The sequence below is a fragment of the Mirounga angustirostris genome, unplaced genomic scaffold, assembly GCF_029215605.1.
Source record: "Mirounga angustirostris isolate CCGP_5_RB_7025 unplaced genomic scaffold, mMirAng1.0.hap1 SCAF_6, whole genome shotgun sequence".
In the NCBI taxonomy this organism is placed as follows: domain Eukaryota; kingdom Metazoa; phylum Chordata; class Mammalia; order Carnivora; family Phocidae; genus Mirounga; species Mirounga angustirostris.
The window spans coordinates 93,287,532-93,314,329 of NW_026991714.1; the positions used below are offsets into that span (position 1 = coordinate 93,287,532).

The window sequence follows — 26,798 nt, forward strand, 5'->3', positions numbered from 1 at the left end:
GATGGTTTTTTGTTTGAAAAAAATCAGATGCAAGAATAAAGGTAGGATCGGGAGAGCAAGAGAAGGTGTAGCACAGCAGAGGGATTTTGCGAAAACTCACGGGGGCAGAAAATGGGAGAGGCCCAGAGCATAAGGCAGCCATCTTACTTAAATTTCAAGAAGGCGGTCCACCCCCACGTGATGTCAGAGAAGACTGCAAGAAGCTGAAGACACGCCTCTCGCGAGAGGAAAGATAGCCCAGGAGCAAGTGTACGCCCGTCCGTGCCCCGCCTTCCCTGAGCCCCACCCACTCCCCGGTCCTCACTCCCACCTTGAACCAGCCACGTGTGACGCCATGACGCGTGCGTGCCCGCGGCGCAGGGGGCGGGCCCGCAGCGCGCCACCGGAGGAGGAAGTGGTGCGTTTGTTGCTCCCTCTGCGCCCACTGCTGGCTCCCGGGGCGCGGAGAGGGGCAGCTGCCGTCGCCGCTGCGTCGTCCCCTTTACTACTGTTTTCCTCCATGTGCCCCGGCGCCGTCGCTCCCCTTCCTCAGGCCGCCGCTTACCCCGGGGTCTATGGAAGTAATGGAAGGACCCCTCAACCTGGTGAGTAGCCCACAGAGGGTCGCGTCCGCCCTCGGGAGCTCTTGCTTCAGGAGTCCGGTCGCGTCTCCGGCTTGCTGCAGACCCTTGAGGCCGGGAGGCGGGTTTGGCGGGGGTGGGCCTGAGGGGTAGGGGAGGCGAGCAGGCGTGGTCCCCCAGCGGCTCCGCGCAAGCAGCTCCAGAAGTTGCCCCCTTTGGTATCCCCGGGAAGTTATCACGTCCCACTTCCCGCCGCCCCGGGGCTCCCCTTGTCGCAGTGCCCTGAGCGAGGGGCTTCCACCAGCCGGGAAAGCCGCCACCTCTTCAGGCTGGAGGAAATGCCTCCAAGCGCCACGTAACCACCTCGTTGCAGCCTGGAGGGGCTCTGAAGCCGGCCAGGCAGCAGTGGTGTGTAATGCTGGGTTTAACTTCTAACACATAGGGTCTGAAGTCTGAGCCTCCTTAGTTTGGAGAGTTGGAGTAATAGCCACCCCCATTTTTCCCTCCACCCATTTCTCATCTACATTCAGATGCATAAACTGAGAATCTCCCTTCTCGAATAAGTTAGAGACAGCTGGATAAAAAAGAGGGCCGTCCCTGTTTTTAGCTCCTTTTCATCACTTTAGGCATCATGAAAATACGGTAGGTGTTTGCCCTTCTCAGAAAAAGCACTCGCTCATAGGCTATTGGCATTTCAGATGTTCCCATTAAAACAGCAGCGAGCAACACAAGTTCTTTTCTGACTACTGACTGACTACTGCATCTTTCGGTTTCTTAGAGGGTACCTATTTTGGATAGAGAAGTCAGATTATTTAAGGTTGTAGACAGGCAGGAGGAACTTTTGGAGTCACAAGTTTGCAGTTTATTTGCGGTAGTGGGCGATGGTGGCATTGGAGAAAGGGAGGTAGGGAGAATTAGTTTCTCAGGTTGGAACTCTGAACCCTAGTGTCGTGGAAGAGCCCTAGGCTGCATTTAAGCCATTCTATAGAGACGCAGTAGAGCTTGGTGGTTTGAATAAGGATTCAGGAGCTAGACTGCTTGGATTTCAGTTCTGGCTTTGTCACTTAATAGTTCTGTGACCTTGGGCAAATTAGTTGACCTCACCCTGTTTCTGGTTTGTTGTGAGGATTAAAGGAGTAAATAGGTGTAAAGGGCTTAGAACAGTACCTTGTACCTAGTACAATGTAAGAGTTAGCTATCATAGTAATCAGACCATAAGCTCTTAATTTAAAATCTCATTTGTAAAATGAAGGCTTGGGCTTGCTGCGCTTGAAAAGCCTAAGATTCTAGGACCTATAGCTGTTGTTCCCAAATAACCGATGCCAGGTTAGCTGCTCTGAGAAGCGCCTCCCAGTTTTAAGTGGAGCCTGCCCCCATTGGTAAGAGTTGTTTACACTTAAAAAGAATTGGACAAGATTTGTGAGTTTTTAAAAACCAGGGACATATCTTGCACTTTTTTTGTTTTTAAGGTGACGTATAGTTTACAGTGAAATATAATAGATGGCTCAATACTGAAACTTCACAGGAATATTATTAGAAATAACCAGCAATTTACAGAGTGCTTCAAAGTTCAAGTGTCCTTGCAAAATGACCATTGGTTCAGTTCCAGTTAGCGTCACTTTATTTGGCTAGAGGCTGCAACATAATGCCAGCCAACTGCCCCACTAGTGTGTGGTAGCTTATGAGAAGACTGGAGCTGGGTGACAGTTGTAGATGGAGCAGCAGAATCACCAGTTTAGGGCGCCTGAGTGGCTCAGTTGGTTAAGCGACTGCCTTCGGCTCAGGTCATGATCCTGGAGTCCTGGGATCGAGTCCCGCATCGGGCTCCCTGCTCGGCAGGGAGTCTGCTTCTCCCTCTGACCCTCCTCCCTCTCATGCTCTCTTTCATTCTCTCTCTCTCAAATAAATAAATAAAATCTTAAAAAAAAAAAAAAAGAATCACCAGTTTAGGAAAAATTAGTTAAATGGTGACAGTAGTATTATCTTTCTATAGAGGAGAATTTTGGCTAGAGCCTTGTCAAGTAGGCTAGCATAGTTCCACAATCCAGCCATAAAATATACGTGGACAAGTATCAGAAATTTGGCATCTTGAATTCTTACCGTTTGAGATTTGAAAGATCTGAGTTCTAGCTTAGCTGTTTATTGGAAGATAACAGTTGGACAGAGATTTAACATTTACTTGAATCATTAAGTGCTAAGTACCAATGAGAAGCCTCTGAATTTGTCACTCAGTTTTAAAAGATGGTTGGTTTTTTTTAAGACTATCACTTTTTTTTATGTCAGCAGTTAACCAACTTAGTATCCATTTGACTAAACGTGAGAAATAGTTCTCAGTGCTATGATTTAATGAGTGCCTGTGAAAATCCCAGTAGTTTATATAGGCTTTTTCTAATGACATTATAGTGTAGTCCAGATTTGTTGTATAAGGGCTTATTACAGTACCTAGGTTTATAATTATGTGTCCTCAGAGCATCCTTGGAATTTAGGAAGAATTGCTTCCTAGTTTTACAGAAAAATAAGCCTAGACTGAGAGAAATTAAGTAATTACTTAGATTGGTGGATCACAACTTATTTTAATATCATGACCTTTTCTAACAATAGTTCTGAATTAATGTACAGTACTCACCATTTTCATTTTAGTATGGTTCTTATTTATATTGAATTGTGGATTCTGTGTCATTAGTGCCTTTGCTTTAGTATTGATTCTCTTATGGAAGGTTTGCAGAAAGGGCCTTATGTGCTTATTTTCTGGCGGTAGATTTTTAAGATACAGAGAGATTGGTTCAAAAATAGTCATTTAAATATATAATACAGATACTGTGTTCTAGTTCTCTGGTTTTTGAAATTGGTCAAAAGAAAAACTAAATCATATTTCCATTGTTGGGGGCAGAGGAATAACTAGTCTTTGGACTGAATAAGTTTTGTTTCATCAGTTTTTTTTCTTTGGTCAATTTTTAATATAGAAAAATTATAACTTATAAAGCTACTTAGTGTATATTTAGGCATTTCTTTCCATTTAAATTTGTCAGAGTGAGTGCTGGTAGCGAATGTCAAAACTTGGCGTGAGATAATTTGTAGTTCTTTGATATGTTTACTGCCTATTTGGGAAGTGATGTCAGACCTTAATTTACACATGACTGTTGCTCATGCTTTGTTTACGTACTCTGCAAACTCTTAAGGACAGGGTCCATGTGACTATGTGGCCACAGTTGTATGTGTTTGGCTCTATTAAGTGCCGAGAATGTTTTGTTGAGTAACTGAGCTTCCCTCTAGAGTGGTGATTTCTCTTCTAAGACAAGGAATCAGATACATGTTCCAGAGAATGGCCTTGTACATACCTGGAGCCTTTATATAATTATCCCATATTACTTATGGTGGCAGTAAAATCTTTAAGGTAAAAAAGAGGCTGTTTTGAACCACTTCCTTGTTGCCCTAAAAAATTTCAAGTTCATCCTGTCACAGCTATGTTGGGCCCAGTGGAAGCACTCTGGGGAAAGGTGGTAGAGCACTAAGACTTATTCAACAATTACTAAGTGCTAGGATTGGCATCCGGCACTTTACATATATAGTTGACCCTTGAACAATGTGAGGATTAGGGGTGCCAGCCTCCTGTCTGGTCAAAAACTCCATGTATAACTTTTCACTCCCCAAAGACTTTTTTTATGATAATACTGTCAATTTTTATTTATAACATTACTACCTTCCTTAAATTTCTGAATATTCCTTTATTATTTCCACATTTTCTGTATATTCAACAATAATCATAAATAATTTTTTAAAAATATTTATTTATTTGGGGGGGCGGGTGATGGGCAGAGGGAGAGGGAGAGTGAATCTAAAGCAGACTCCCTGCTGAATGCAGAGCCTGATGTGGGCTTAATGTGACGACTCTGAGATCATGACCTGAGCTGAAATCAAGAGAGTCTAACGTTCAACGGACTGAGCTACCCAGGCACCCCCCCCATAAAGAATATTATTAATACATGAGAACATAATTTAAATATGCCTCTGTTATTTTATCAGTATTTACATAAACTTAAATATTTCTGTTTCCATGACCCTAATAGTCTTATTTATTTAATGTTTCAAGTTTTTATTTAAATTCTAGTTAACATATAGTGTACTCTTAGTTTCAGGAGTAGAATTTAGTGATTCATCACTTACATATAACACCCATTGCTCAGTCACAAGTATCCTCCTTAACACCTGTCACTTAGTCCACTGCCTCCCCACCCCCCACCTACCCTCCAGCAACCCTATTTGTTTTCTGTAGTTAAGAATCTCTCTAATGGTTTGCTTCCCTCCTTTTTTCTTTCTCTTATGTTCATCTGTTTTTTTTTCCCCTTAAATTCCACATAATGAGTGAAATCATATGGTATTTGTCTCTCTAACTTATTTCGTTTAGCATAATACTCTAGTTCCATCCACATCATTGCAAATGGCAAGATTTCATTCTTTTTGATGACTAATACTCCATTGTATATATATATATACCACATCTCTAACCATTCACCAGTCGATGGACATTTGGGCTCTATCCATAATTTGGCTATTGTGATAATGTTGCTATAAATATTGGCATGCATTGGTCCTTTGAATCACTATTTTTGTATCCTTTGGATAAATTCCTAGTAGTGCAATTGTTGGGTCATAGGGTAGTTTTATTTTTAACTTTTTGAGGAACCTCCATACTCTTTTCCAGAGTGGCTGCACCAGTTTGCATTCCCACCAATAGTGCAAGAGGATTCCCCTTTCTCCGCATCCCCGCCAACCCGTTACTTCTTGTGTTGTTAATTTTAGCCATTCTGACAAGTGTGAGGTGATATCTCACTGTAGTTTTTATTTGTATTTCCCTGATAATGAGCAATGTTGATCATCTTTTCATGTGACTGCTGGCCATCTGGATGTCTTCTTTGGAAAAATGTCTATTCATGTCTTCTGCCCATTTCTTAACTGGGATTGTTTTTGGGGTGTTGATTTTGATAAGTTCTTTATAGATTTTGGACTAACCCTTTCTCAGATATGTCATTTGCAAATATCTTCTCCCATTCTGAAGGTTGCCTTTTAGTTTTGTTGATTGTTTCCTTGAAATCCCAGTAGTTCATTTTCGCTTTTGTTTCCCTTGCCTCTGGAGATGTGTCTAGTAAGAAGTTGCTACGACTGATGTCAGTGGGGTTGCTGCCTGTGTTCTCTAGGATTTTGATAGTTTCCTTTCTCACATTTAGATCTTCCATCCCTTTTGAATTTATTTTTGTGTATGGTGTTTAAGAGAGTGGTCCAGTTTCATTCTTTTGCATGTTGCTGTCCAGTTTTCCCAACTCCCTGAAGACTTAACTAATAGCCTACTGTTGACTGAAAGCCTTACCAATAACATAAACAGTTGATTAACACATATTTTGTATATGTATTATGTACCATATTCTTACAATAAACTAGAGAAAAGAAAATACTAAAATCATAAGGAAAATACTTTACAATACTACACTGTAACTGGAAAAAAAAAATCCACGTGTAAGTGGACCTGTGCAGTTTGAACCAATGTTGTTCAAGGGTCAACTGTATTATTTATCTTCTTAGTAGCTGTATATTTCCCCATTTTACTGATGAAGAATTGAAATGCCAAGTAAATGTGATAGTGGGATTTGAAAGCAAGATTCTCATTAAAATAGTGATGTTACTGTTAGATCAGTGTTTGCCTATTTGTTTTGACTGTGATCCACAGTAAGATTTTTATGTAATGACCAGTACACACATACATATGTATATATTACTGCAGAGCTGCCACATTTTGCATATGCCTCTTGAAATTGTGCAAAATGCAGGGGCTCTCATAAATTTCACCCAAAACAAAACTCTAATATTTACTATTACAAATATTTTTTAAAACTTTAAGAGTAATATTTACTATTATTTACTATATAATGTTTCCTATTAGGTTTTTTAAACTCTAATATTTACTATTAGAGCTTAAATATTTACTCTAATATTTACTATTAGGTTTTTTAAAATGCTGGTTTTGACCCACTAAATTGATTTCACAACTCACTGGTGGATTGTATCCTACAGTTTGTCTTCACAGCAGATGGTGGCAGTTCTGAAGAAAAGTAAGCTACACTGGAAAGGAAGTAGGAAAAAAGATGCAGCAGAGCTGCATGTGGGAGAAATTGATCCTTAGACTTAAAATCAAAAACAGGTCTTGGACTTCTCTAACACTTGAACAGTTATCGTAAGTATAATTACATTACATTAGTTTGACAGGTCAATTCAGTACTTACTTTACTGTTAGGAGATACTGTTTGCCTGTAGGAGACTTACAGTGAATTTATTGGGGAAGGGAGAGTAAATGCAGCTTCTCCTTTGCTCTCTATTGAAGACTCTACCACAAGGTTCAAGAGGACGTTACATTTTCCTCTGCCTTTTTGGTATCGTGTTTGTTATGGTGTTCCTCTTGTCATCTTTACGTACAGCTTTCCCCAAGGGCACGGAAATAAATACATGAAAAGTAATAGAAGGTAATACTGTTTTCCTTTGGGAAAAAAGACAATACTGAATCTGTATTTTTAAAGCAGTTAGTATGTGGAAGTAGGAGGTATTTCTTGGTGGGGGCAGTCACTAAGTAATCTAGTTGTAGTTAGGATTTTCACTGGTTGCAGGTGATGAAAGCCACTTAAGATTAGCTAATGCCAAAAGGGATAGTTTATTGGAATCAAAAGAAAGGTGCAGGAAGGGCAGGGCTACAGTGTAGGTGGGTCTAAGAACATACGGGACCTGAGACTCAAAGATAATCAGATTCTCCCTCTGCCTCTGCAGGCTTACATTATTTGGTTAATTCCTGAATGTCACATTAGTTACAACCACTTAAAACTTTCTTGACAGACTCTGTGTTCCTAAGCTTGAAAATCTAGTGGAACAAATTCTTTAGGTGTCCAGGGGACGAGGTAATATAAGAATATGGCAACTTCCACAAGAATCCTATTTGATTACCTAGGAAGAAGAGCAGTTAACGGGAGTGGGATTATGTGTAAAGTGTTGGCTGTTTCTGAGGAGGATTCAACAAGGGAGGAATTTGTACAGGGCATACAGTAAGACATTACTAAATCTGAAGCTGTTTTACTTTTTGTAAATGTTTTAGAGCATTTTGTAGTATTGGGCTTTCATTTGTACTCAAGAGGGAGTAGGAAAATTCTGGTTAAAATGCTCTAGAGATTGGTTGTTGGATGAAATAGTGAATGAAGTAAGTGCACCAAGGACCAATTATTTTTTTGTATATATGTATATACATATATGTAGTTATTTTAGATTTTGATGCAGTTTTATTCTGATATTTTTCTGAAATACAGTAATGTTATGTCAGCATTTATCAATCTCCCATCCTTCCATGCGACTTAGCATTCATTCCCTCATCCAGCTAACCCAACAACTGTGAGTAAGTACTGTCTCCTCAGATACTGTTCTGGATCTCAGGCATTCAACAGTGAATGGGACAAGGTCCCAATTCTTACAGAACTTTTGTCCCACGTCTCTAGTTTTCATCTGTTGTGTCCTCATTCCGTATTTTCTTTAATATCTGAAGCATAGTTACTTTGAGTTCCTTGATGTGAATTCCAAAATATGGATTATCTCTAGGTCTGTTTCCGTTGTCTTTCTCTTTATTATCAGTCACTTTTTCCTGCTTCACATGCTTAGTAAGTTTATTGTATGTCATGCATTGTGGATGATGTGTTTGTTGTAGAGACTGAAATAGGAATTTTCCTCCAAAGAGTATTTTGTTCTGGTTGGCAGTTAAAATACAGGCAGATCACCATGATCTAGTCTAAATTTGGTTTTTAGGCTTTATTAGGGTGGGTCTATTTTACTTTTACCCATAATGCATAGAGTGTGATCCTTAGTCCCAGGGCTGACCTTCTGGGGCCTGAACTGAAAGCTCTGGTGTTCACCAAGGTTACTGTAGTCTGTACAGCCTAAACTGCAGCCTGTCTCCCCAATGTTGTGTGGCTTCTGAAATGTCTGCGCAGTGTCTGCTAGGCCTTCTGGAGTTATACCCTGTGCATGTGCAGCTTAGGCATTTGGTAAGGACCTGAGAGGACTTAAAAAAAAAAAATTATTTATTTGTCAAAGAGAGACAGAGAGCACAAGCAGGGGGAGAAGCAGGCTCCCCGCTGAGCAGGGACCCCCCCAATGCGGGGCTCGATCCCAGGACCCTGGGATCATGACCTGAGCCGAAGGTAGCCGCTTAACCGACTGAGCCACCCAGGCATCCTCTGAGAGGATTTTTTATGCCTATTTTTAGGTTGTCTTCTTCACTGCAGTTCCCTCCAATCCTGGACCCTCCTCAAATTCCAGCCTTTTGACTCCAGTCCCCATTCCTCTTTCCCAATTAGATACTGCCGTCTACTTGGGTTTTATTTTTCTGCACTACATTTTGGAAAGTGCTCTCAGAAAGAAAGCCAGGTGAATGTAGTTCTCACCTTGTGCTTTTCCCTTTTCTTGAAAATGTAGCCTTCTGTTACTTTTTTGTTTAGTGTCTGTAAACTGTTTTTTTATATACTGTATCCAGCTTTGTAATTGTCTACAGGGGAGGTAAGCCAATGCTAGCTACTCCCTCATAGGGGGATCATAAATCTAAATCTCCATGAGAATTCAAGAGGTTCTCAACAAAATTACATCAGTTTATTGTAAACCCTAAATGCCAGAGAGTACTTTAATATGAGATCGTAGTATCATGAAATCTAATACTTAGTACTCAGTGACAAGTATCACAATCTCATGAGGATTGGCCAGTCACTGCTTTCCCTATGTAAACATCTATTTCTAGGGCTGCTTGGATAGCTCAGTCAGTAGAGCATGTGATTCTTGATCTTGGGTTGTGAGTTGAAGCCCCACATTGGGTGTAGAGTTTACTTAAAAAATTTTCTAGATAGAGTTTGAGGCAGCTTACAGTGAAAGATGAAGATGCCATACTATTAATATATGACTTATACAGTAAAGTATTGCAAGATTTAGGAGCTTAAAATAACACACATTTGTTTTCTCACAATTTCTGTGAGGCAGGAATAAGGGCATGGCTTAGTTGGGTCCTTTGCTATATAGGGTCTCTCAAGACTGCCCTCAAGGTGTCATCTGGGGCTGCAGTCCCATTTGAAGGTTCCACTGGGTCAGGAGCTACTTCCGTGCTTACTCACATGGTTGATGGTAGGATTTAATTCCTCGAGGGCTTTGTAATCAACGTTTGGATTCAGTTCCTTGCTGGTTGTTGGCAGACTACGCTCAGTTTCTTCCACGTGAGCCTTTCCATAGGGCAGTTCACAACAGGACTGGTGGCTTAGTTAAAGTGAGCAAGGGAGAGAAAGTGCTACCAAGATGAAAGTGACAGTCTTTTGTAAACTAATCATAGAAACAACATCCACCACCTTTGCTATATTCTGTTCCTTTAGATGCAAGTCACTAGGTTTAGCACACATGAGAGGGGAAGAGATTACATAAGTGTGTGAATACCAGAAGGCAGGGGTCATTGGGAGCTACATCAGAATCTGCTTACTACAGTTGTTGATAGAGAAGCAAAGAAAATAACTGAATCAACAAAGAATATCAAGAAAATATAATTGTGTGGGACTACATCAAACTAATAAGCTGCACAGCAAAGGAAATCATCGACAAAATGAATGGGAGAAAATATTTGCAAATCCTATATCTGATAAGGTGTTAATGTCTAAAATATATCAAGAATTCATATAACTCAATAGCAGAAAAGCAAACAGTCCAATTAAAAAATGGGCAAAGGGGGGCGCCTGGGTGGCTCAGTTGGTTAAGCGTCTGCCTTTGGCTCAGGTCATGATGCCAGGGTCCTGGGATCGAGCCCCTCATTGGGCTCCCTTCTCCTCAGGGAGCCTGCTTCTCCCTCTCCTCGTGCCTGCCGCTCCCTGTGCTTGTGCTCTCTGTCAAATGAATAAATCTTTTAAAAAAAAATGGGCAGAGGATTTGAGTAGACATTATTCCTTTTTTTTTTTTTAAGATTTTATTTATTAGAGGAAGAGAGCATGAGTGATGGAGAAGTAGGATACCCTCCTGAGCAGGGATCCCGACGCAGAGCTCAATCCCAGCACCCTGGGATCATAACCTGAGCTGAAGGCAGACACTTAACCAACTGAGCTACCCAAGCACCCCAAATAGACCTTTTTCTATAGGAGACATGCAGATGGCCAACTGGTACATGAAAAGATACCTAAATCACTGATAATCAGGAAATGCACATCAAAACCACAATGAGATACCATCTTACCTATGTTAGAATGGCTAATATCAAAAAGGCTAGAAGTGACAATTGTTGGCTAGGATGTGAAAAAAAAGAGAACCCTTGTGCACTATTGGTGGGAATGCAAATTGGTGCAGCCACTGTGGAAAACAGTATGGAGGTTCTTCAAAAAATTAAGAATAGAACTACCTTATGATCCAACGGTTCCACTTCTGGGTATTTGAAGAAAATGAAAACACTAACTTGAAAAGATATATGGACTCCATATTCATTGAAGCTTTATTTATGTATGTATGTATGTGACAGAGAGATAGCGAGAGCAGGAACACAAGCAGGGGGAGTGGGAGAGGGAGAAGCAGGCCTCCCGCCGAGCAGGGAGCCCGACGTGGGACTCAATCCCAGGACCCTGGGATCATGACCTGAGCCGAAGGCAGACGCCTAACGACTGAGCCACCCAGGCGCCCGAAGCGTTGTTTATAATAGCCAAGATATGGAAACAGCCTAAGTTTCCATTGATGGATGAATGGATAAAGATGTGGTACTTATACATTGGGATATTATTTAGCCACACACACACACACAATGAGATCTTCCCATTTATGGCAAAATGAATGGACACAGAGGGCATTATGCTATGTGAAGTAAGTCAGAGAAAGACAGATATGTGTGATTTTACTTACATATGGAACTTAAAAGGCAAAAAAAAAAAAAAACCCAAAAAACCAGGCTCATAGAACAGATTGGTAGTTGCCTTAAGTGGCGGTGAGGGGGTGCTCAGAATAGATGGAGGAGGTCAGAAGGTACAAACTTGTAGTTATAAATAAGTCCTGGGATATAATGTATAGCATGGTGACTGTTGCTAATAATACTGTATTGCGTATTTGAAAGTTGCAAAGATAGTAGATCTTAAAAGTCTTCATCTGAAGAAAAAGTTTTGGGGCAACTGGATGGCTCAGTTGGTTAAGTATCCGACTCTTGATTTCGGCTCAGGTCATGATCTCAGGGTCATGCTTAAGATGCTCTCTCTCAGGCGCCTGGGTGGCTCGGTTGGTTAAGCGACTGCCTTCGGCTCAGGTCATGATCCCGGAGTCCTGGGATCGAGTCCCACATCGGGCTCCCAGCTCAGCGGGGAGCCTGCTTCTCCCTCTGACCCTATCCCCTCTCATGCTGTTTTTCTCTCTCTCTCTCAAATAAATAAAATCTTTAAAAAAAAAAGATGCTCTCTCTCCCTCTCCCTCTGCTCCCCACCTCTTAAAAAAAAGAAAGTTTTTTGTAATGTATGGTGTATGATGTTAAATTATTGTAGTGATCATTTTCCAATATATACAAATATCAAGTCATGTACACCTGAAACTAATAAAATGTTACATGTCAACTATACCTGAATTAAAAAAGAAAATATCCTGTGGGAAGCAACTACTAATGATTAGTTAACTGTGATATATTAGAATGGAAAAGATAATCAGGACAGAAAAGACTAATTTTTTATTTTTATTTTGAAGTATTTTATTTTGAAGTATAGTTGACAGTGTTATATATTAGTTTCAGGTGTACAACATAGTGATTTAACAATTCTATACATTACTCAGTGCTCACTATAAATAGTCACCATCTGTCACCATACAACGTTGTTATGTTGTTATTGACTATATTGCACTTTTCATCTCCGTGACTTATTTTATAACTGGAAGTTTGTATCTCTTAATTATCTTCACCTATTTCGTTCATCAGCCCACCCCTCTTCCCTCTGGCCACCACCAGTTCTCTGTTTATGAGTCTGTTTCTGTTTTGTTGTTTTGGAAAACACTGATTTTTATGAAAGATTTATATACACTTTTATAAGAAATCCAGAGGGTTAAAACAGACAAAAAATTGAGCTCATTTGTTTATCAGCAAGGGAGATGAAGATGGGTTAATGGAATTGAAGCTCTTGAAGAGTGTTAGGTTGCTTTTTCCGCCTAACAGTTTCCTGGCCAGGATTGATACTTTAAGAAAAAGATAAATAAAATTTAAGCTTAATTTGTTTTGTTTAGTAGCCAAAATAGATGCATTCTTGGCTTAAACATTTTTTGACTGGTTAGTGAAACCATTCATAAAGACCTGGAGTGTCTTTTACCCTTTCTTAATGAATATGAAATATTGAGATACAGCCTTTTCCATAAATCAGTGCATCTTGAAATACTTGGCAAACCCCCCCCCATGTTATCAGAATTAAAATATATCACTGCCCAGACTGCTTTTAGAATCTCTCAACCAACATTCCCATTTCAGTTGCTTCTTGTTCCTGTTTTATTTTGAATTACCAAAGAAACTTATTTATAGACTTAGTATGTTTAATGGCTGTGATTCTACCAAGAACAGTATTTAAAGAGATTAATTTTAACTTAACGGGATCTTTAAAAATTGTTTTAAAAATAAGTATTGGGGTGCCTGGGTAGCTTAGTAGGTTAAGTGTCTGACTCTTGATCACAGGGTTGTGAGTTCAAGCCCCAGCATGGAGCCTACTTAAAAAAAAAAGAAAAAGGAAGTATCAATAATAAATAAATAAATAAATAAAAATAAGTATTACCAAAATAAATTTCCCATAATATCTTCAGTTAGAAAAAAAAAAGCAATTTAGTCTCCCCAACTACATTGTGAACTTGATGGCAAGTACCGCCAAGGCTTCTCTTGTCTTTTAACTAGTTTAATTTTCATAATACTCTCATTTTAGAGATGGGAAAACTCAGGCAGAAAGTTAAGAAAGCCAATTTCATGTGTCTAGTAAGTGTTCAAGCTGAGATTTGAACCTAAGCAGTCAAGCTCTGTATGGAGTCTGGGCTTGCTGGGTGTCTAACAAGAACTTAGTAGGAACTGTATTTTTTTTTTTTTTTTTTAAGATTTTATTTATTTATTTGACAGAGAGCGAGAGCAGGAACACAAGCAGGGGGAGTGGGAGAGCGAGAAGCAGGCTTCCTGCTAAGCAGGGAGCCCAATGTGGGACTCGATCCCAGGACCCTGGGATCATGACCTGAGCCGAAGGCAGACGCTTAACGACTGAGCCACCCAGGCGCCCTGTATTTTTTACTTTTTTTAAATAGGGAATTTGATTGCTATGATGCCAGATGACCTAGAGTAGGTGTGTGTTTTTATTTATTTATTTATTTATTTATTTATTTATTTATTTATTTATTTATTTATTTATTTAAAGATTTTATTTATTTGACAGAGAGAAACACAGTGAGAGAGGGAGCACAAGCAGGGGGAAGTGGAGGGAGAAGCAGGCTCCCCGCTAAGCAGGGAGCCCAATGCGGGGCTCAGTCCCAGGACCCTGGGACCATGACCTGAGCTGAAGGCAGACGCTTAATGACTGAGCCACCCAGGTGCCCCAGGTGTGTGTTTTTAAATGAGCTGTAACTCCTGAATTGGCAGAGTGATCAGAGATTGGACTTTACATGGGGAGGTTTTAGTGAATTCAAGACAAGTAGGAGATACTGTTCTCACCACTTAAGAACTTTTTCTTTGGTGTTCAAGAAACAATTTATTCTGTTACTGTGGAGCTTGAAGTTGAATTAGGGAGCTTCTTAAGTATAGTACAAGGTAGAAAGTGGTTAATGTCATCAGAGACACAGATGCAGCATCAGAGCGAGGTGACCTCAGAGAGCATCTCATCCCTGCTTCTCAGAGTGTGTCTAGGAGCCAGCTGCTTCACCTGCACCCGCTCTAGACCTACAGAATCAGTCTGCATTTTAACCAGATCCCCAGGTGATTTGTATTCCATTAAAACTTAAGCACCAATCTGGTCCATGTCTATCATTTTACAGAGCTTGAAGAATGAAGTAATTTAACTAGTTAGTGGGAAAGCCAAAACTTGAGTCCAGAGCCCTGGGTTCATGGTAGGGATGGATCTGCACTTTGCCATGCACAGTTAGGAGGTACTTTGGAATTTCAGAGCAGGTTTGTCTCTTATGTATGGCTTTTCTTGCAATGCTCAGAAAAGTTAAGCCACCTGCAGATTCACCCCTTTCTTTTTTTCTTTTACCACCTAGACTTAGAGCCTTGTTGATAGAGTGCCAGTTGCTTTATATTAGCAGAACACATTACTTAGAGAAACTGTGTTGATCATAACTTAGCTTTCTTCGTGTATAGTCTCTTCCCAAAAGATCTGTATCATTTCTGGGTACTATAAAATACGCCTGTGTTCAGAACATATAGTCATTTCTTTTACCCATTATTATTTTCAGGAATAAATTGAGGCTTAGAGAGAAAGTTTAGTTATTATTTGAAGAATAAAAGCCTCTGAAACAGTTGAAATGGATGATCTTGCTTTTAAGAGTGTTGCTGTGTCTTCCTTCCAAAAATAGAAGGGAAAATGTAAACAGGCATTGCCAGGAGGGCTGTTTTCTACTTTTGTCTTCACCTCTGTTTTAAATTGAGCATGATTTGCAAACATGCCCAGAATATTTCTAATCTCAGTTGCAAAACTGATTCTCTGAAGTATTTTTGTGAGGCATCTGTGGCACAGTTTTTGAAAAACATTCAAGTTAAGCCACTTTACACCTGACGGTACAGATTTGCTTTTTGCCTTCTTAAAACATTGAGGTAAAGGGATGCCTGGCTGGCTCAGTTGTAAGAGCATGTGACTCTTGATCTCGGGGTCCTGAGTTCAAGCCCCATATTTGGTATAGAGATTACTGAAAAAGTAAATAAACTTAAAATTTTTCTAAATTGTGGTAAAGTACACACAGCATAAAATATACTCTATCATTTTTAAGTACACGGTATAGCAGCAAGTATATTCACTTACCGTGCAGCAGGTCTCCAGAACCTTTCACCTCGCAAAACTGAAACTCTACACCTTCAACAACAGCTCCTCACTTTTCTCTCACCACCCCCTGGCAACCACTATTTCACTTTCTGTTTTGATGAGTTTGACTACATTAGGTACCCACATAAGTGGGATCATACGTATTTGTCTTTTGGTAAGTGGCTTATTTTCTATTTTATTATTAGGATAATGTTCTCGGAGTTCATCCATGTTGTAGCATGTGTTGGAATTTCCTTCCTTTGCAAGGCTGACTACGAATTCCCTTGTGTGTGTGTGTATATATTTATATACCGTATTTTGTTCCTCCGTTGATCTGTTGATCCCATGTTCTGACTGCTGTGACTAATGCTGCTGCGGACCTGAGTGTACAGTGCTTTTCCCTTCTTTCTTAAGCTTTGCTAAATCATCTGTGAGTTTGTGAGGAAAACTACACTAGTTAGAAGAATTGAGTTGATCATTTCTTTCTTCTTTGCTGCTAATTGTATAACCTTAGGTGAGATATGTGGCCCCTAGGAGTCTGCTGGACGTCCTTATGTCAGAAAGGGAAATACATAAAGTTGTAGGAATTCATAAAGTGTAGCACAGATGTGAAGAGGCCAGTGACTACTTATTAATCGATTTTCCTTTACATTCGGGGGCACTTTAGTCATTTGCTTTTGGAAGTTCTGAGTTTGTTGTTTTGTGGTCAGTGGTACCTGAAAAAGAAATCACTGTAATATTAAATATTTGTATAGTCAGGGGTGCCTGGGTGGCTCAGTCATTAAGCATCTGCCTTCGGCTCAGGTCATGATCCCAGGGTCCTGGGATCGAGCCCTGCGTCAGGCTCCCTGCTCGGCGGGAAGCCTGCTTCTCCCTTTCCCACTCCCCCTGCTTGTGTTCCCTCTCCTGCTGTGTCTCTGTCAAATAAAAAAATAAAATCTTAAAAAAATTTTTTGTATAGTTAATTCTTCAACTGTACAGTGCAAATTTTTATCTTAAAAACAAATAGTAACTGTAATGTTGGAAGGGAAGAATGAGTTGATATAAGAGAAGCTTGACTTCTCTGGAAATTTCCTGATTTTAGTTGTTGAACGATACAAACTAGTGAAAGGATTCACAAGATGACTTTTGTTTTGAAAGGTTGTTAAAAATCAAGTAACTACACATTTTAGGTAGCAATCTGTGATTGTAACTCTTGGTTAATCTCTGAAGAGTGGAAGAATATGAGTCACTGAAGTAGTTAAGTGCCTGGTGTGAAACGTAATGGTTTATTGGTAGAGTTGAGAGAAGTTGCCAATCCTTTCAGATGCTACAGCTCAAGGAGCTATCCATTAGATTTCTTACGGATATAGCTGTAATGGTTTGATGTGTGGCAAAAAAGGGCATCATTTATCTTGTCCAAAAAAAAAATTTTTTTTTTTAAGAGATTTTGACAGAGAGAGAGAGAGCACAAGTAGGCAGAGAGGCAGGCAGAGGGAGAAGCAGGCTCTCCACTGAGCAGGGAGCCCGACGTGGGGCTCGATCCCATCATGACCTGAGCCGAAGGCAGACGCTTAACCGACTGAGCCACCCATACGCCCCTAAAAAATTTTTTTTAAGTCCTATCTTTTTATATAATTCAGAGGAATTTGGGAATGTTTGTCTTCTAGGCTCATCAACAGAGCAGACGAGCAGATCGTTTATTAGCTGCAGGGAAATACGAAGAGGCTATTTCTTGTCACAAAAAGGCCTCAGGTGAGTATTCTTCTAAAGAAATACTGAGTCTAAAACTGGAGGGCAATTTCTTTTCTCCAGCCATCTCTCAACAAGTTATTCAGAATGAAAGTCCCAGTAGTAATGATAGGGTGTTGCCCTGCATGTACAAGGTTGACACTACTGACCCACCAGGACATCAGTTTGGATTACTTTTCAAGTGAGTATGTTGGATTTCCTAGTTCCTCCTAACCTAGTCTTCCTAAACCATGAAGGTTGCATATGCCATATTGGTAAATGACTCTGGACACAGCTTTCTGAATCCAAAGATTCCTAAAGGTAGAAGTGATTGCAAGAAGTCTACCACTTTATCTTATTTGTTATGGAAAATGAATTTTAAATAGCCGTTTTGGGTTATGAAAGTAATAACTAAATTTTAACCGATTAGTTTTCACTGAATTTGTTTTCTAAGATGCTGGTAATACTCTTTGTTTAGCTTCTTTCTGAATATTTCATCTGTACATTTGTGCCTATGGTATCATGCTGATGATCGCTTTCTTTTAGGTATGAAATTTAGAATTAATGACTTCTTATCAAACAGTTATTTTATCCCAGTCAGTTGCAGTTTAGCATATGTTGAACTCAGAAATAGATATTTGGGGTCTGTTATGTAAAGACTGGTTTCTGTTGGCTGATTAACAAACCTAAAAACCTCGGGGAGGGAGTGATTTACTCATGCTGCATTCAAAATAGGCCACCTTTCTTAGAGCGAGGAAGACACTTCTTTTCTAGGCCACTGTGATGATTAAAACCATGTTGTTTCTTGGCAGAGTGTACCCTCCAGTGTTGCCTTAGGGCTGGACTACAGACCACACGGTTGGATACTGGTTTGACTAAGTTCTTTTATGTCAGTGATTTTTGCCTACACGCCCGTGATTTTCAGAGAAAATTTCAAGTCTTATTTTTAAAAGAATTAGTTTTGCCACTGAAGTGTACCCCTTCAGCAGTAAGGCTGAGGGCCTAATATGTACCCTGTAAGTCTTTGTGAATTTTTATGGTGAGTTTCATGGAGAGCTTTATACAAAATTAAACTTGGCAGCTAGTGCTCTTTAAATCTTTCATAAACTGTATTTTGTTGTGAATCAAATTGTTAATTTTATAGTCACCTTACAGAAAAGACAATGTACTACACTATTAAAAAAAAAAACAAACAGTGTTGTGTAGGGTGACTGGGTGGCTCAGGCGGTTACGGGTCTGCCTTTGGCTCAGGTCATGATCCCAGGGTCCTGGGATCGAACCCCTGCTCAGTGGGGAGCTTGTTTCTCCCTCTACCTGCCACTCCTGCTTGTACTCTCTCTCTCTCTCTGTCAAATAAAGAAAATATTTTTAAAAAATGCTGTGGATGAATGCCACTGAAATAATACCGCAGTGGTTGTGGTTACATGTATATAAAATAAAATACAATGGAGTGACCAGCATATGTTGTGCATTGAGCAGTAGGAGATTCTGAGTATATAAAAGGGAGAAAGGTCTCCTTCATTCCTAACCTATATCCCTGTCTTTTTTTTTTTTTTAAGATTTTATTTATTTATTTGAGAGAGCACAAGAGGGAGGAGGGTCAGAGGGAGAAGCAGACTCCCTGCTGAGCAGGGAGCCCGATGCGGGGCTCGATCCAGGGACTGCAGGATCATGACCTGAGTCGAAGGCAGACTCTTAACCGACTGAGCCACCCAGACACCCTCTACATCCCTGTCTTTATTTGAGGAGTTAAGATTGATGTTGGGCTTTACACGCCCCTTCCTACTTTGTCAGTATCTGCATTCTGCCACATTCTCAGGAGTAGAAAAGATAAAGGCAGCCTTTTGGATCCCATTAGCTCTAATTAGGGAGAGAATTTAAGTGTGATTAGTTAATCCCACTGAGCTGATTTGATTTGGAGTTCAGACTTGGTTAAAAATAGCCTTGTGGGGCGCCTGAGTGGCTCAGTCATTAAGCTTCTCCCTTCGGCTTAGGTCATGATTCCTGGGATCGAGCCCTGCATTGGGCTCCGCATCGGGCTCCCTGCTCAGCGGGAAGCCTGCTTCTCCCTCTCCCACTCCCTCTGCTTGTGTTTCCTCTCTCGCTCTGTCAAATACATAAATAAAATCTTTTTTTTTTTTTTTAAAGATTTTTATTTATTTATTTGACAGAGACATAGCGAGAGCAGGAACACAAGCAGGGGGAGTGGGAGAGGGAGAAGCAGGCTTCCTGCCGAGCAGGGAGCCCGATGTGGGACTCGATCCTAGGACCCTGGGATCATGACCTGAGCCGAAGGCAGACGCTTAACGACTGAGCCACCCAGGCGCCCTACATAAATAAAATCTTTTAAAAAAAAAAATAGCCTTGTGTTTCAGAGTGGAGTTGAAAATTGACGTGGTTAGGGGTGCCTGGGTGGCTCAGTCGTTAGAATTCTTACTTGTAGTCTTACACAGTCCACTTCCCTAAGTGGGTTTCATTTTTTTCACAAATAGCAAAAAGAGCAAATTTATGTTATTTATAAGTACATATTTTTAAGATTTTGTTTTTAAGTGATCTACACCGAACGTGGGGCTGAGCTTAAAATCCTGAGATCGAGTCACACACTACTGACTAAGCCAGCTAAGTGCCCCTTAAGACCCAAATTTTATTTATTTATTTATTTATATTTTTTAAAGAGTTTATTTATTTTTGACAGAGAGAGAGTGTACAAGCAGGAGAAGCAGCAGGCAGAGGGAGAGGGAGAAGCAGACTCTCTGCTGAGCAGGGAGCCCGATGCGGGGCTCGATACCAGGACCCTGGCATCATGACCCGAGCCGAAGGCAGTCTGTATGCAGCTATTCAGACTTACTATAGGAATAAAGGGCAAAAGTTGAGAAAAAAATATAAGTATGGCTAGAGCAAAGGCTATAGAACCAACTGTTTTCTGTTGGGGAGAGACCATCCAGTTAATCTGTATCTTAAAGACTATGATAGAAACTGGCAGACAACAAAACCATTTAAAATATTTGAATTAAGAGGACAGAAACATTGCCTTGTAGTATCTGCAAAAAGGCAAAAAGGAACTTAATGTAGGGATGAGAGACACTGAAAAGTTTATAGTAAGCAAGAAATAAAAAATGGAGACTGCGTGATTATTTTATTACTTGTCATTTATACCGTTTTGTTCCACAGTATATAAAAGGCCTTAGAGAGGAATATAGCAAAATATAAAATGTAATTAGAAATAAGCAGATGAGGGCGCCTGGGTGGCTCAGTTGGTTAAGCGACTGCCTTCGGCTCAGGTCATGATCCTGGAGTCCCTGGATCGAGTCCCGCATCGGGCTCCCTACTCGGCAGGAAGTCTGCTTCTCCCTCTGACCCTCCCCCCTCTCATGTGCTCTCTCATTCTCTCTCTCTCAAATAAATAAATAAAATCTTTAAAAAAAAAAAGAAAGAAAAGAAATAAGCAGATGAGGAAGCCACAGAAAGATAAAATGAGGGGTACCTGGAAGCATAGTTCACAAAATGCACCATGAGTTCTTGCTTATTTGATAGAAGGAGAACTTGGCTTTGAGCTTTCTAGAAGGTAGCTCAGAGAGGAAAATTAGGGATTTTTACAGTGACTTTTTAAATCCAAGTAAATTAAGTCACCCAGGAACTGATCCTAAGGTCAGAGAGAAGTTTATTGAATTACTATTTATGGTCTTCATAAAGGACATTATTCTATCCTCAGCAACTTGCTTACAATAAATAAGTCAGCAGGTTCTTATGGCTCTTAACTACCTGATTCATGGTAGGTTGATGGGATAGCTCAGAAATAATTCAATAAAAGTAGTTCTATAGGAGGCCAAAATGATATAGTCCAGGTATTCATGTGGGTAAAAAGACACTAATAATCAGTCTCTGATTTTGATTTGTGATCAAAATGAGTAGTAGGGTTTTGATAGGTTCCTGTTTAATTTTAATCCTTCCTGATCCTATATTTCTAATTAGGCCATCTTTACTTTCTTAATTATGAAACCTACAAGGATTTTGAAGAAAAACCCCTTCAAAATGGGGTAGAGAATATCTCCAGTTGATTACCACTGACTTCTTTCTTGGAGAAGTTAAGAATCCTGTCTTAAAATCCCCACCTTGTTTCTGTTCAGGAACAGGATAACTATGTAGCAGAATTGCTTCTAAAACCAGTTCTTTTTGTCCTAGGAGTACTAAAACTCTTCCTTTGACCTGTTGATTACAAGATTATGACACTCATATTAATGTGCCTTTTTTTTTTTTAACCAGCATATCTTTCTGAAGCCATGAAGCTCACACAGTCTGAGCAGGTGAGACAATTTCTTAGTATTTGTGATAAGGATTAGAAGGATTTTCTTGTGGAGACTTGAACTGTGTGTAAAATAAAGTATTGCGCCCCTCTCAAAACACCGTAGTCCAAAATACATAAGTTGGATAAGAGAAGAGTACTTCAGAAATTAAAACTCAGTGAACTGCTGTCAGTGTCCCAGACATGGCATGCAGAAACTTCTTTTTTTTCTTAGTTACTCCTAGATCTCAGATCACCAGATGTGTTCCTTAGAGACTTCTAGGGCCTCTCCTGAGCATTAGCTCACAGAGAGTAAGCAGGTCTGGCCAAGGGGAAACCAGTTGGCCTTCCCTTTGCATGCCAAAAATAATTTAAATCTGAATTTGTCTTTTCCTGAATTCCTAAGCAGTTCTGGTACCTTTAAATTTTGTTTCACCAACGGTTTTAAATTTCTTCTGTGTTTGGGGAGGGCCTTTATCTTTGGATAAAGGTTTTGAAAATACCTTTATCCAAAGATGATTTTCTAATTATAAAAGTGGCAGGGTACATAGGAGATACTCAGTAGTGTTTGTCTAATTGAATTAAGGAGATCCTTAGGGGATATCAGCGGGCAGGGAAGAAATACCACTTCCTCAAACTGAACCAAGAGAACCTGAAAGTTATGTTCTATTCCGTGCTCTTCCCTTGGTATAGAACTGCTCATGTTAGCCATGTAATACAAACATGCACTGAGCCTCCTTAACTCTTGTTAATAAAAAGGGATTTTAGCTGGGGCACCTGGGTGGCTCAGTTGGTTAAGTGTCTGACTTTTTTTTTTTTTTTTAAGATTTTATTTATTTGTCAGAGCACAAGCAGGGGCAGCGGCAGGCAGAGGGAGAAGCAGGCTCCCTGTTGAGCAAGGAGCCTGACATAGGACTCGATCCCAGGACCCCGGAATCATGACCTGAGCCAAAGGCAGATGCTTAACCGACTGAGCCACCCAGGCATCCCTAAGCATCTGACTCTTGATTTCAGCTCAGATCATGATCTTAGGGTCCTGGGATCGAGCCCTACCCTGGGCTCTGCACTCAGCCTGGAGTCTGCTTAGGGATTCTCTCTCTCCTTCTCCCCCCATCTCTCTCTCTAATAAATAAATCTTTAAAAAAAGATCTTAACTAGTTGTAGAATGAATATCTAAAGAGGAAAGTTTTCTAATTTTAAGCTTAGTACAAATGGCATTTCACAGGGGTAGGGTTGTTCAAAAAAGTTCTCAATATGTTGATTTGGAAAGGACTTCTGACTTTCTGAATGAATGGGGTTTTGTTTATGAATAAAAAAGTTAGCTTATCTAAGATAGAAAGGTCCAGTTATTTTGTTTTTGCTTTTTTGTTTAAAAAATTTTAAAACATCATATCAGAATAGAATTCTGATTGAATCACATTGTCATTATTATTATTATTTTTTAGACCACTGTTTTTCTCACTTAGAATTTTTTTTAAAGCACCCAGTATGGTTAACAGAATGCCATAGCATTTTAAACAAAATATTAAAGCTTTTTTCCCCCCACACACTTTACTGTGGATATGTTACTTTTACAAGTAGAAAATTGTTAACAGAAAGTTTCCACAAATACTCCTTGACAACACGTTGAGCATAGAATATGTGGAAAATACAGTTGAGTCTTGAACAACTTGAGGCTTACAAGTGCCAGCCTCCTAAATAGTCGAAAGTCTGCCTAAACTTCCCCCCCATCCAAAACTTAATTACTGATATTCTGTTGACCAGAAGCCTTAACAATAACATTAACAGTTGATTACACATACTGTGTATGTTGCATGACTATATACTGTATTCTTATACAGCCATAAGCTAGAAAAAAGAAAATAATAAAATCACAAGAAAGAGAAAATACGGTTAGCGTACTGTCCTGTATTTGTTGACTCTATATAGGTTAAAGTTTCTGTTGCCTGTTTACAGGATGAATTGTCTGTTAGTACCGACATCAGTACTGTAGATGTTAAATGTATTACTGACATGAGACATCAGAAATAAAAATGTGACAAGAACTCATTTATTTGCAGGTATAACAAACAATGCATGCACTGATAACGAAGAAGCAGCAATATGGTTGCTTTATGGTAGACTAGCCTAAACACTAATGTATGACTCATTCATTATAGAATGTTTATGGTGTATAGTGTTACAGTCATATTCATAATACAGTGTTGGAAATATTGTTACATCTTTAAAAACCCACTTACCTGTGATGATAGGCTAATATGTGGTTTCTCCCGTTTACGGGAGAGGCGTACCAAATGGTCATGTAATTCTTTGAAAGCAAGGTCATAAAACAGTAAGAAAACTTCATCATGATGCCCATGTAAAGGTGGACTGCTTCCACACAAGCCTTGCACACGGTGTCAGACACAGTAAATGAATACTTCAGCAATGTTGAGGACACACAAACATTTCATACGGTTCTTGCAGCATAGTTACTAGATTTTCACATGAAGCTGCTCACACACAGGTAAGTTCATTAACTATATGGCATGATGATGATTTACTCTTCATTAAGTGGAAGGAGATCATAAGGTTTTTGTGTTATCATAAAAGTTTTTGTTTTTTTTTTCTTTTTAAATAGGCATTTGTTCACAAATCAGGTTGACTGGGCTCAGCTGGGCAGTTGTCAGTTGAGGGGGTGGGGAGCTCTCATGCAGTCAGATGGTGGCAGCTGATGATGTCATCTCCCAGGTGGCTTCTCCCGTCTGGTGCTGGGCTGGGGAGACTTAGTACGGCCTGAGACAGCTAGGGCTCCTCAGGTAGCACAGCATCGTTCTCCTCCTCCTCCTCTTTCTGGTCTTTGTAACCTGGCCACGTGGCAGTTGAAGTTTCCCAGCACCATCCCTTCTGCATTGTTCCTTGAATTGACCACAAAGGCTCACCCAGGTTTGAGGGGAGGGTATTAGACTCCGTCTCTTGATAGGACTGTTCAAAAGTTTATAGACATGTGTTAAAACTACCACAGTGGGGCTCTCCTGCCCTGGTTGGTCCACACCCCAGCTTTGCCTTTTGGCTCTGTGACCTTGGGCATGTTCCTGAGTCTCTCTCTTCCTCAACTGCCATTCATTCATTCGTTTATTTTTTTTTTCGTTTGTTTATTTTTAAGTTTAGTTGATAATTCAGTGTTACATGAGTTTTAGGTGCACAGCATAGTGATTTGACAGTTCTGTGTATTAGGCAGTGGTGACCATAAGTATAGTTCCAATCTCTCACCATACAATGTTACTCCAGTATTAATGACTGGATTCCCTGTGGTGTACTTCTCATCTTCATGACTTACTTATTTTTTTTTTTTAAAGATTTTTATTTATTTATTTGAGACAGAATGAGATAGAGAGAGCATGAGAGGGAGGAGGGTCAGAGGGAGAAGCAGACTCCCTGCCGAGCAGGGAGCCCGATGCGGGACTCGATCCCGGGACTCCAGGATCATGACCTGAGCCGAAGGCAGTCGCTTAACCAACTGAGCCACCCAGGCGCCCTATGACTTACTTATTTTATAATGGAAGTTTGAACCTCTTAATCCCCTTCACCTATTTTGTCCATCAACCCATCCCCCTCCCCTGTGGCCACCACCAGTTCTCTGTATTTGAGTCTGTTTCTGTTTGTTCAGTTGCTTTTTAGATTCCGCATACAAGTAAAATCATATGGTATTTATCTTATCCCTGTTTTATTTGCTTAGTGTGAGACCCTCTAGGTCCATCCATGCTGTCACAGGTGGTAAGATCGCATTCTTTTTAATGGCTGGATAATACTCCGTTTATATACACCACATCTTTTTTTATCCATTCATCTATCCATAGATACTTAGGTTGTTTCCATATCTGGGCTATTGTAAATAATGCTTCAGTGAACGTAGGGTGTGCGGAGATCTTTTCGAATTAGTGTTTTTGTTTTGTTTGGGTTAATACCTGGTAGTGGAATTACTGGGTTCTATGGTGGTTCTATTTTTAAATTTTTAAGGAACCACCATAGTGGCTGCACCAGTTTGCATTCCCGCCAGCTGTGGGTTCTTTTTTCTCCACATCCTCACCAACACCTGCTGTGTCTTGTGTTGTTGATTTTAGCCATTTTGACAGGTGTGAGGTGATACTTTATTATTGTGGTTTTCATTTGCATTTCCCTGATTGGTAGTGATGTTGAGCATCTTTTCATGGGTCTGTTGGCCATGTGGATGTCTTTTTTGGAGGAATGTCCATTCGTGTCTTCTGCCCATTTTTTGGATTTTTTTTTCATAAAGTTTTATGAATGCTTTATATATTTGGATATTAACCCCTTATTGGATTCATCATTTGTGAATACCTTCTCCCATATTGTAAGTTGTTGCCTCTTCATTTTGTTGATGGTTTCCTCCTTATGCAAAAGCTTTATATTTTGATATAGTCCCATTTATTTTTGCTTTTGTTGTCCTTGCTTGAAGAGGCAGATCCAAAAAATAATCACTGAGACCAGTGTTAAAGAACTTACTGCTTATGTTTTTTCCCAGGAATTTTAGGTTTCAGGTCTCATGTTTAGGTCTTTAATTCATGTTGAGTTTATTTTTGTGGGTGGCGTAAGAAAGTGGTCCAATTTCATTCTTTAGCATGTAGTGGGCCAGTTTTATTAAAGAGACTATCTTTTCCCCATTGTATATTCCTGCCTCCTTTGTCATAGATAAGCTATATGTGCATTTATTTTTGTGATCTCTGTTCTGTTCTGTTTGATGTATATGTCTGTTTTTGTGCCATACCATACCGTTTTGATTACATAGCTTTGCAGTATAGCTTGAAATTTGGAGTATAGTACCTCCAGCTTTGTTCTTTTTTTTTTTTTTTTTTAAGGTTTTATTTTGTGAGAGAGGCAGAGAGGGAGCGAGCATGAGTGGGAGAGGGGCAGAGAGAAAGGGAGAAGCAGACTCCTTGCTGAGCAGGGATGCCCCCCCCCCCAACTTGGGGCTTGATCCCAGGACCCTGAGATTATGACCTGAGCATGACCAGGCAGATGTTTAACCGACTGAGCCACCCAGGCGCCTCCAGCTTTGTTCTTTATCAAGATTGCTTTGGTTATTTGGGGTCTTTTGTGTTTCCATATAAATTTTAGGATTATTCTAGTTCTTTGAAAAATGTCATTGGTATTTTGATAGGGATTGCATTGAATCCGTAGATTGCTTTGGGTAATATGGACATTTTAGTA

General features: G+C 40.0%; 1 protein-coding gene across 6 annotated transcripts in view; it reads left to right on the forward strand.

Moving 5' to 3' along the window:
• Positions 1-341: 341 nt before the first annotated feature.
• The window catches only part of NRBF2 (nuclear receptor binding factor 2), a 34,538-nt gene continuing 8,081 nt past the window's right edge, over positions 342-26,798 (forward strand). The window contains exons 1-5 of one of the 6 annotated variants that reach the window (XM_064594683.1): positions 445-584; positions 6,627-6,786; positions 17,248-17,332; positions 18,121-18,347; positions 21,572-21,612. In XM_064594683.1, coding sequence (XP_064450753.1) covers positions 21,589-21,612 — 24 coding nt within the window. In that variant the 5' untranslated portion in view covers positions 445-584; positions 6,627-6,786; positions 17,248-17,332; positions 18,121-18,347; positions 21,572-21,588. Of the gene's footprint in view, positions 585-6,626; positions 6,787-15,499; positions 15,774-17,247; positions 17,333-18,120; positions 18,348-21,571; positions 21,613-26,798 lie in introns of those variants that run through there. The other 5 variants (XM_045877922.3, XM_064594682.1, XM_045877920.3 and 2 more) reach the window with 5 other exon arrangements.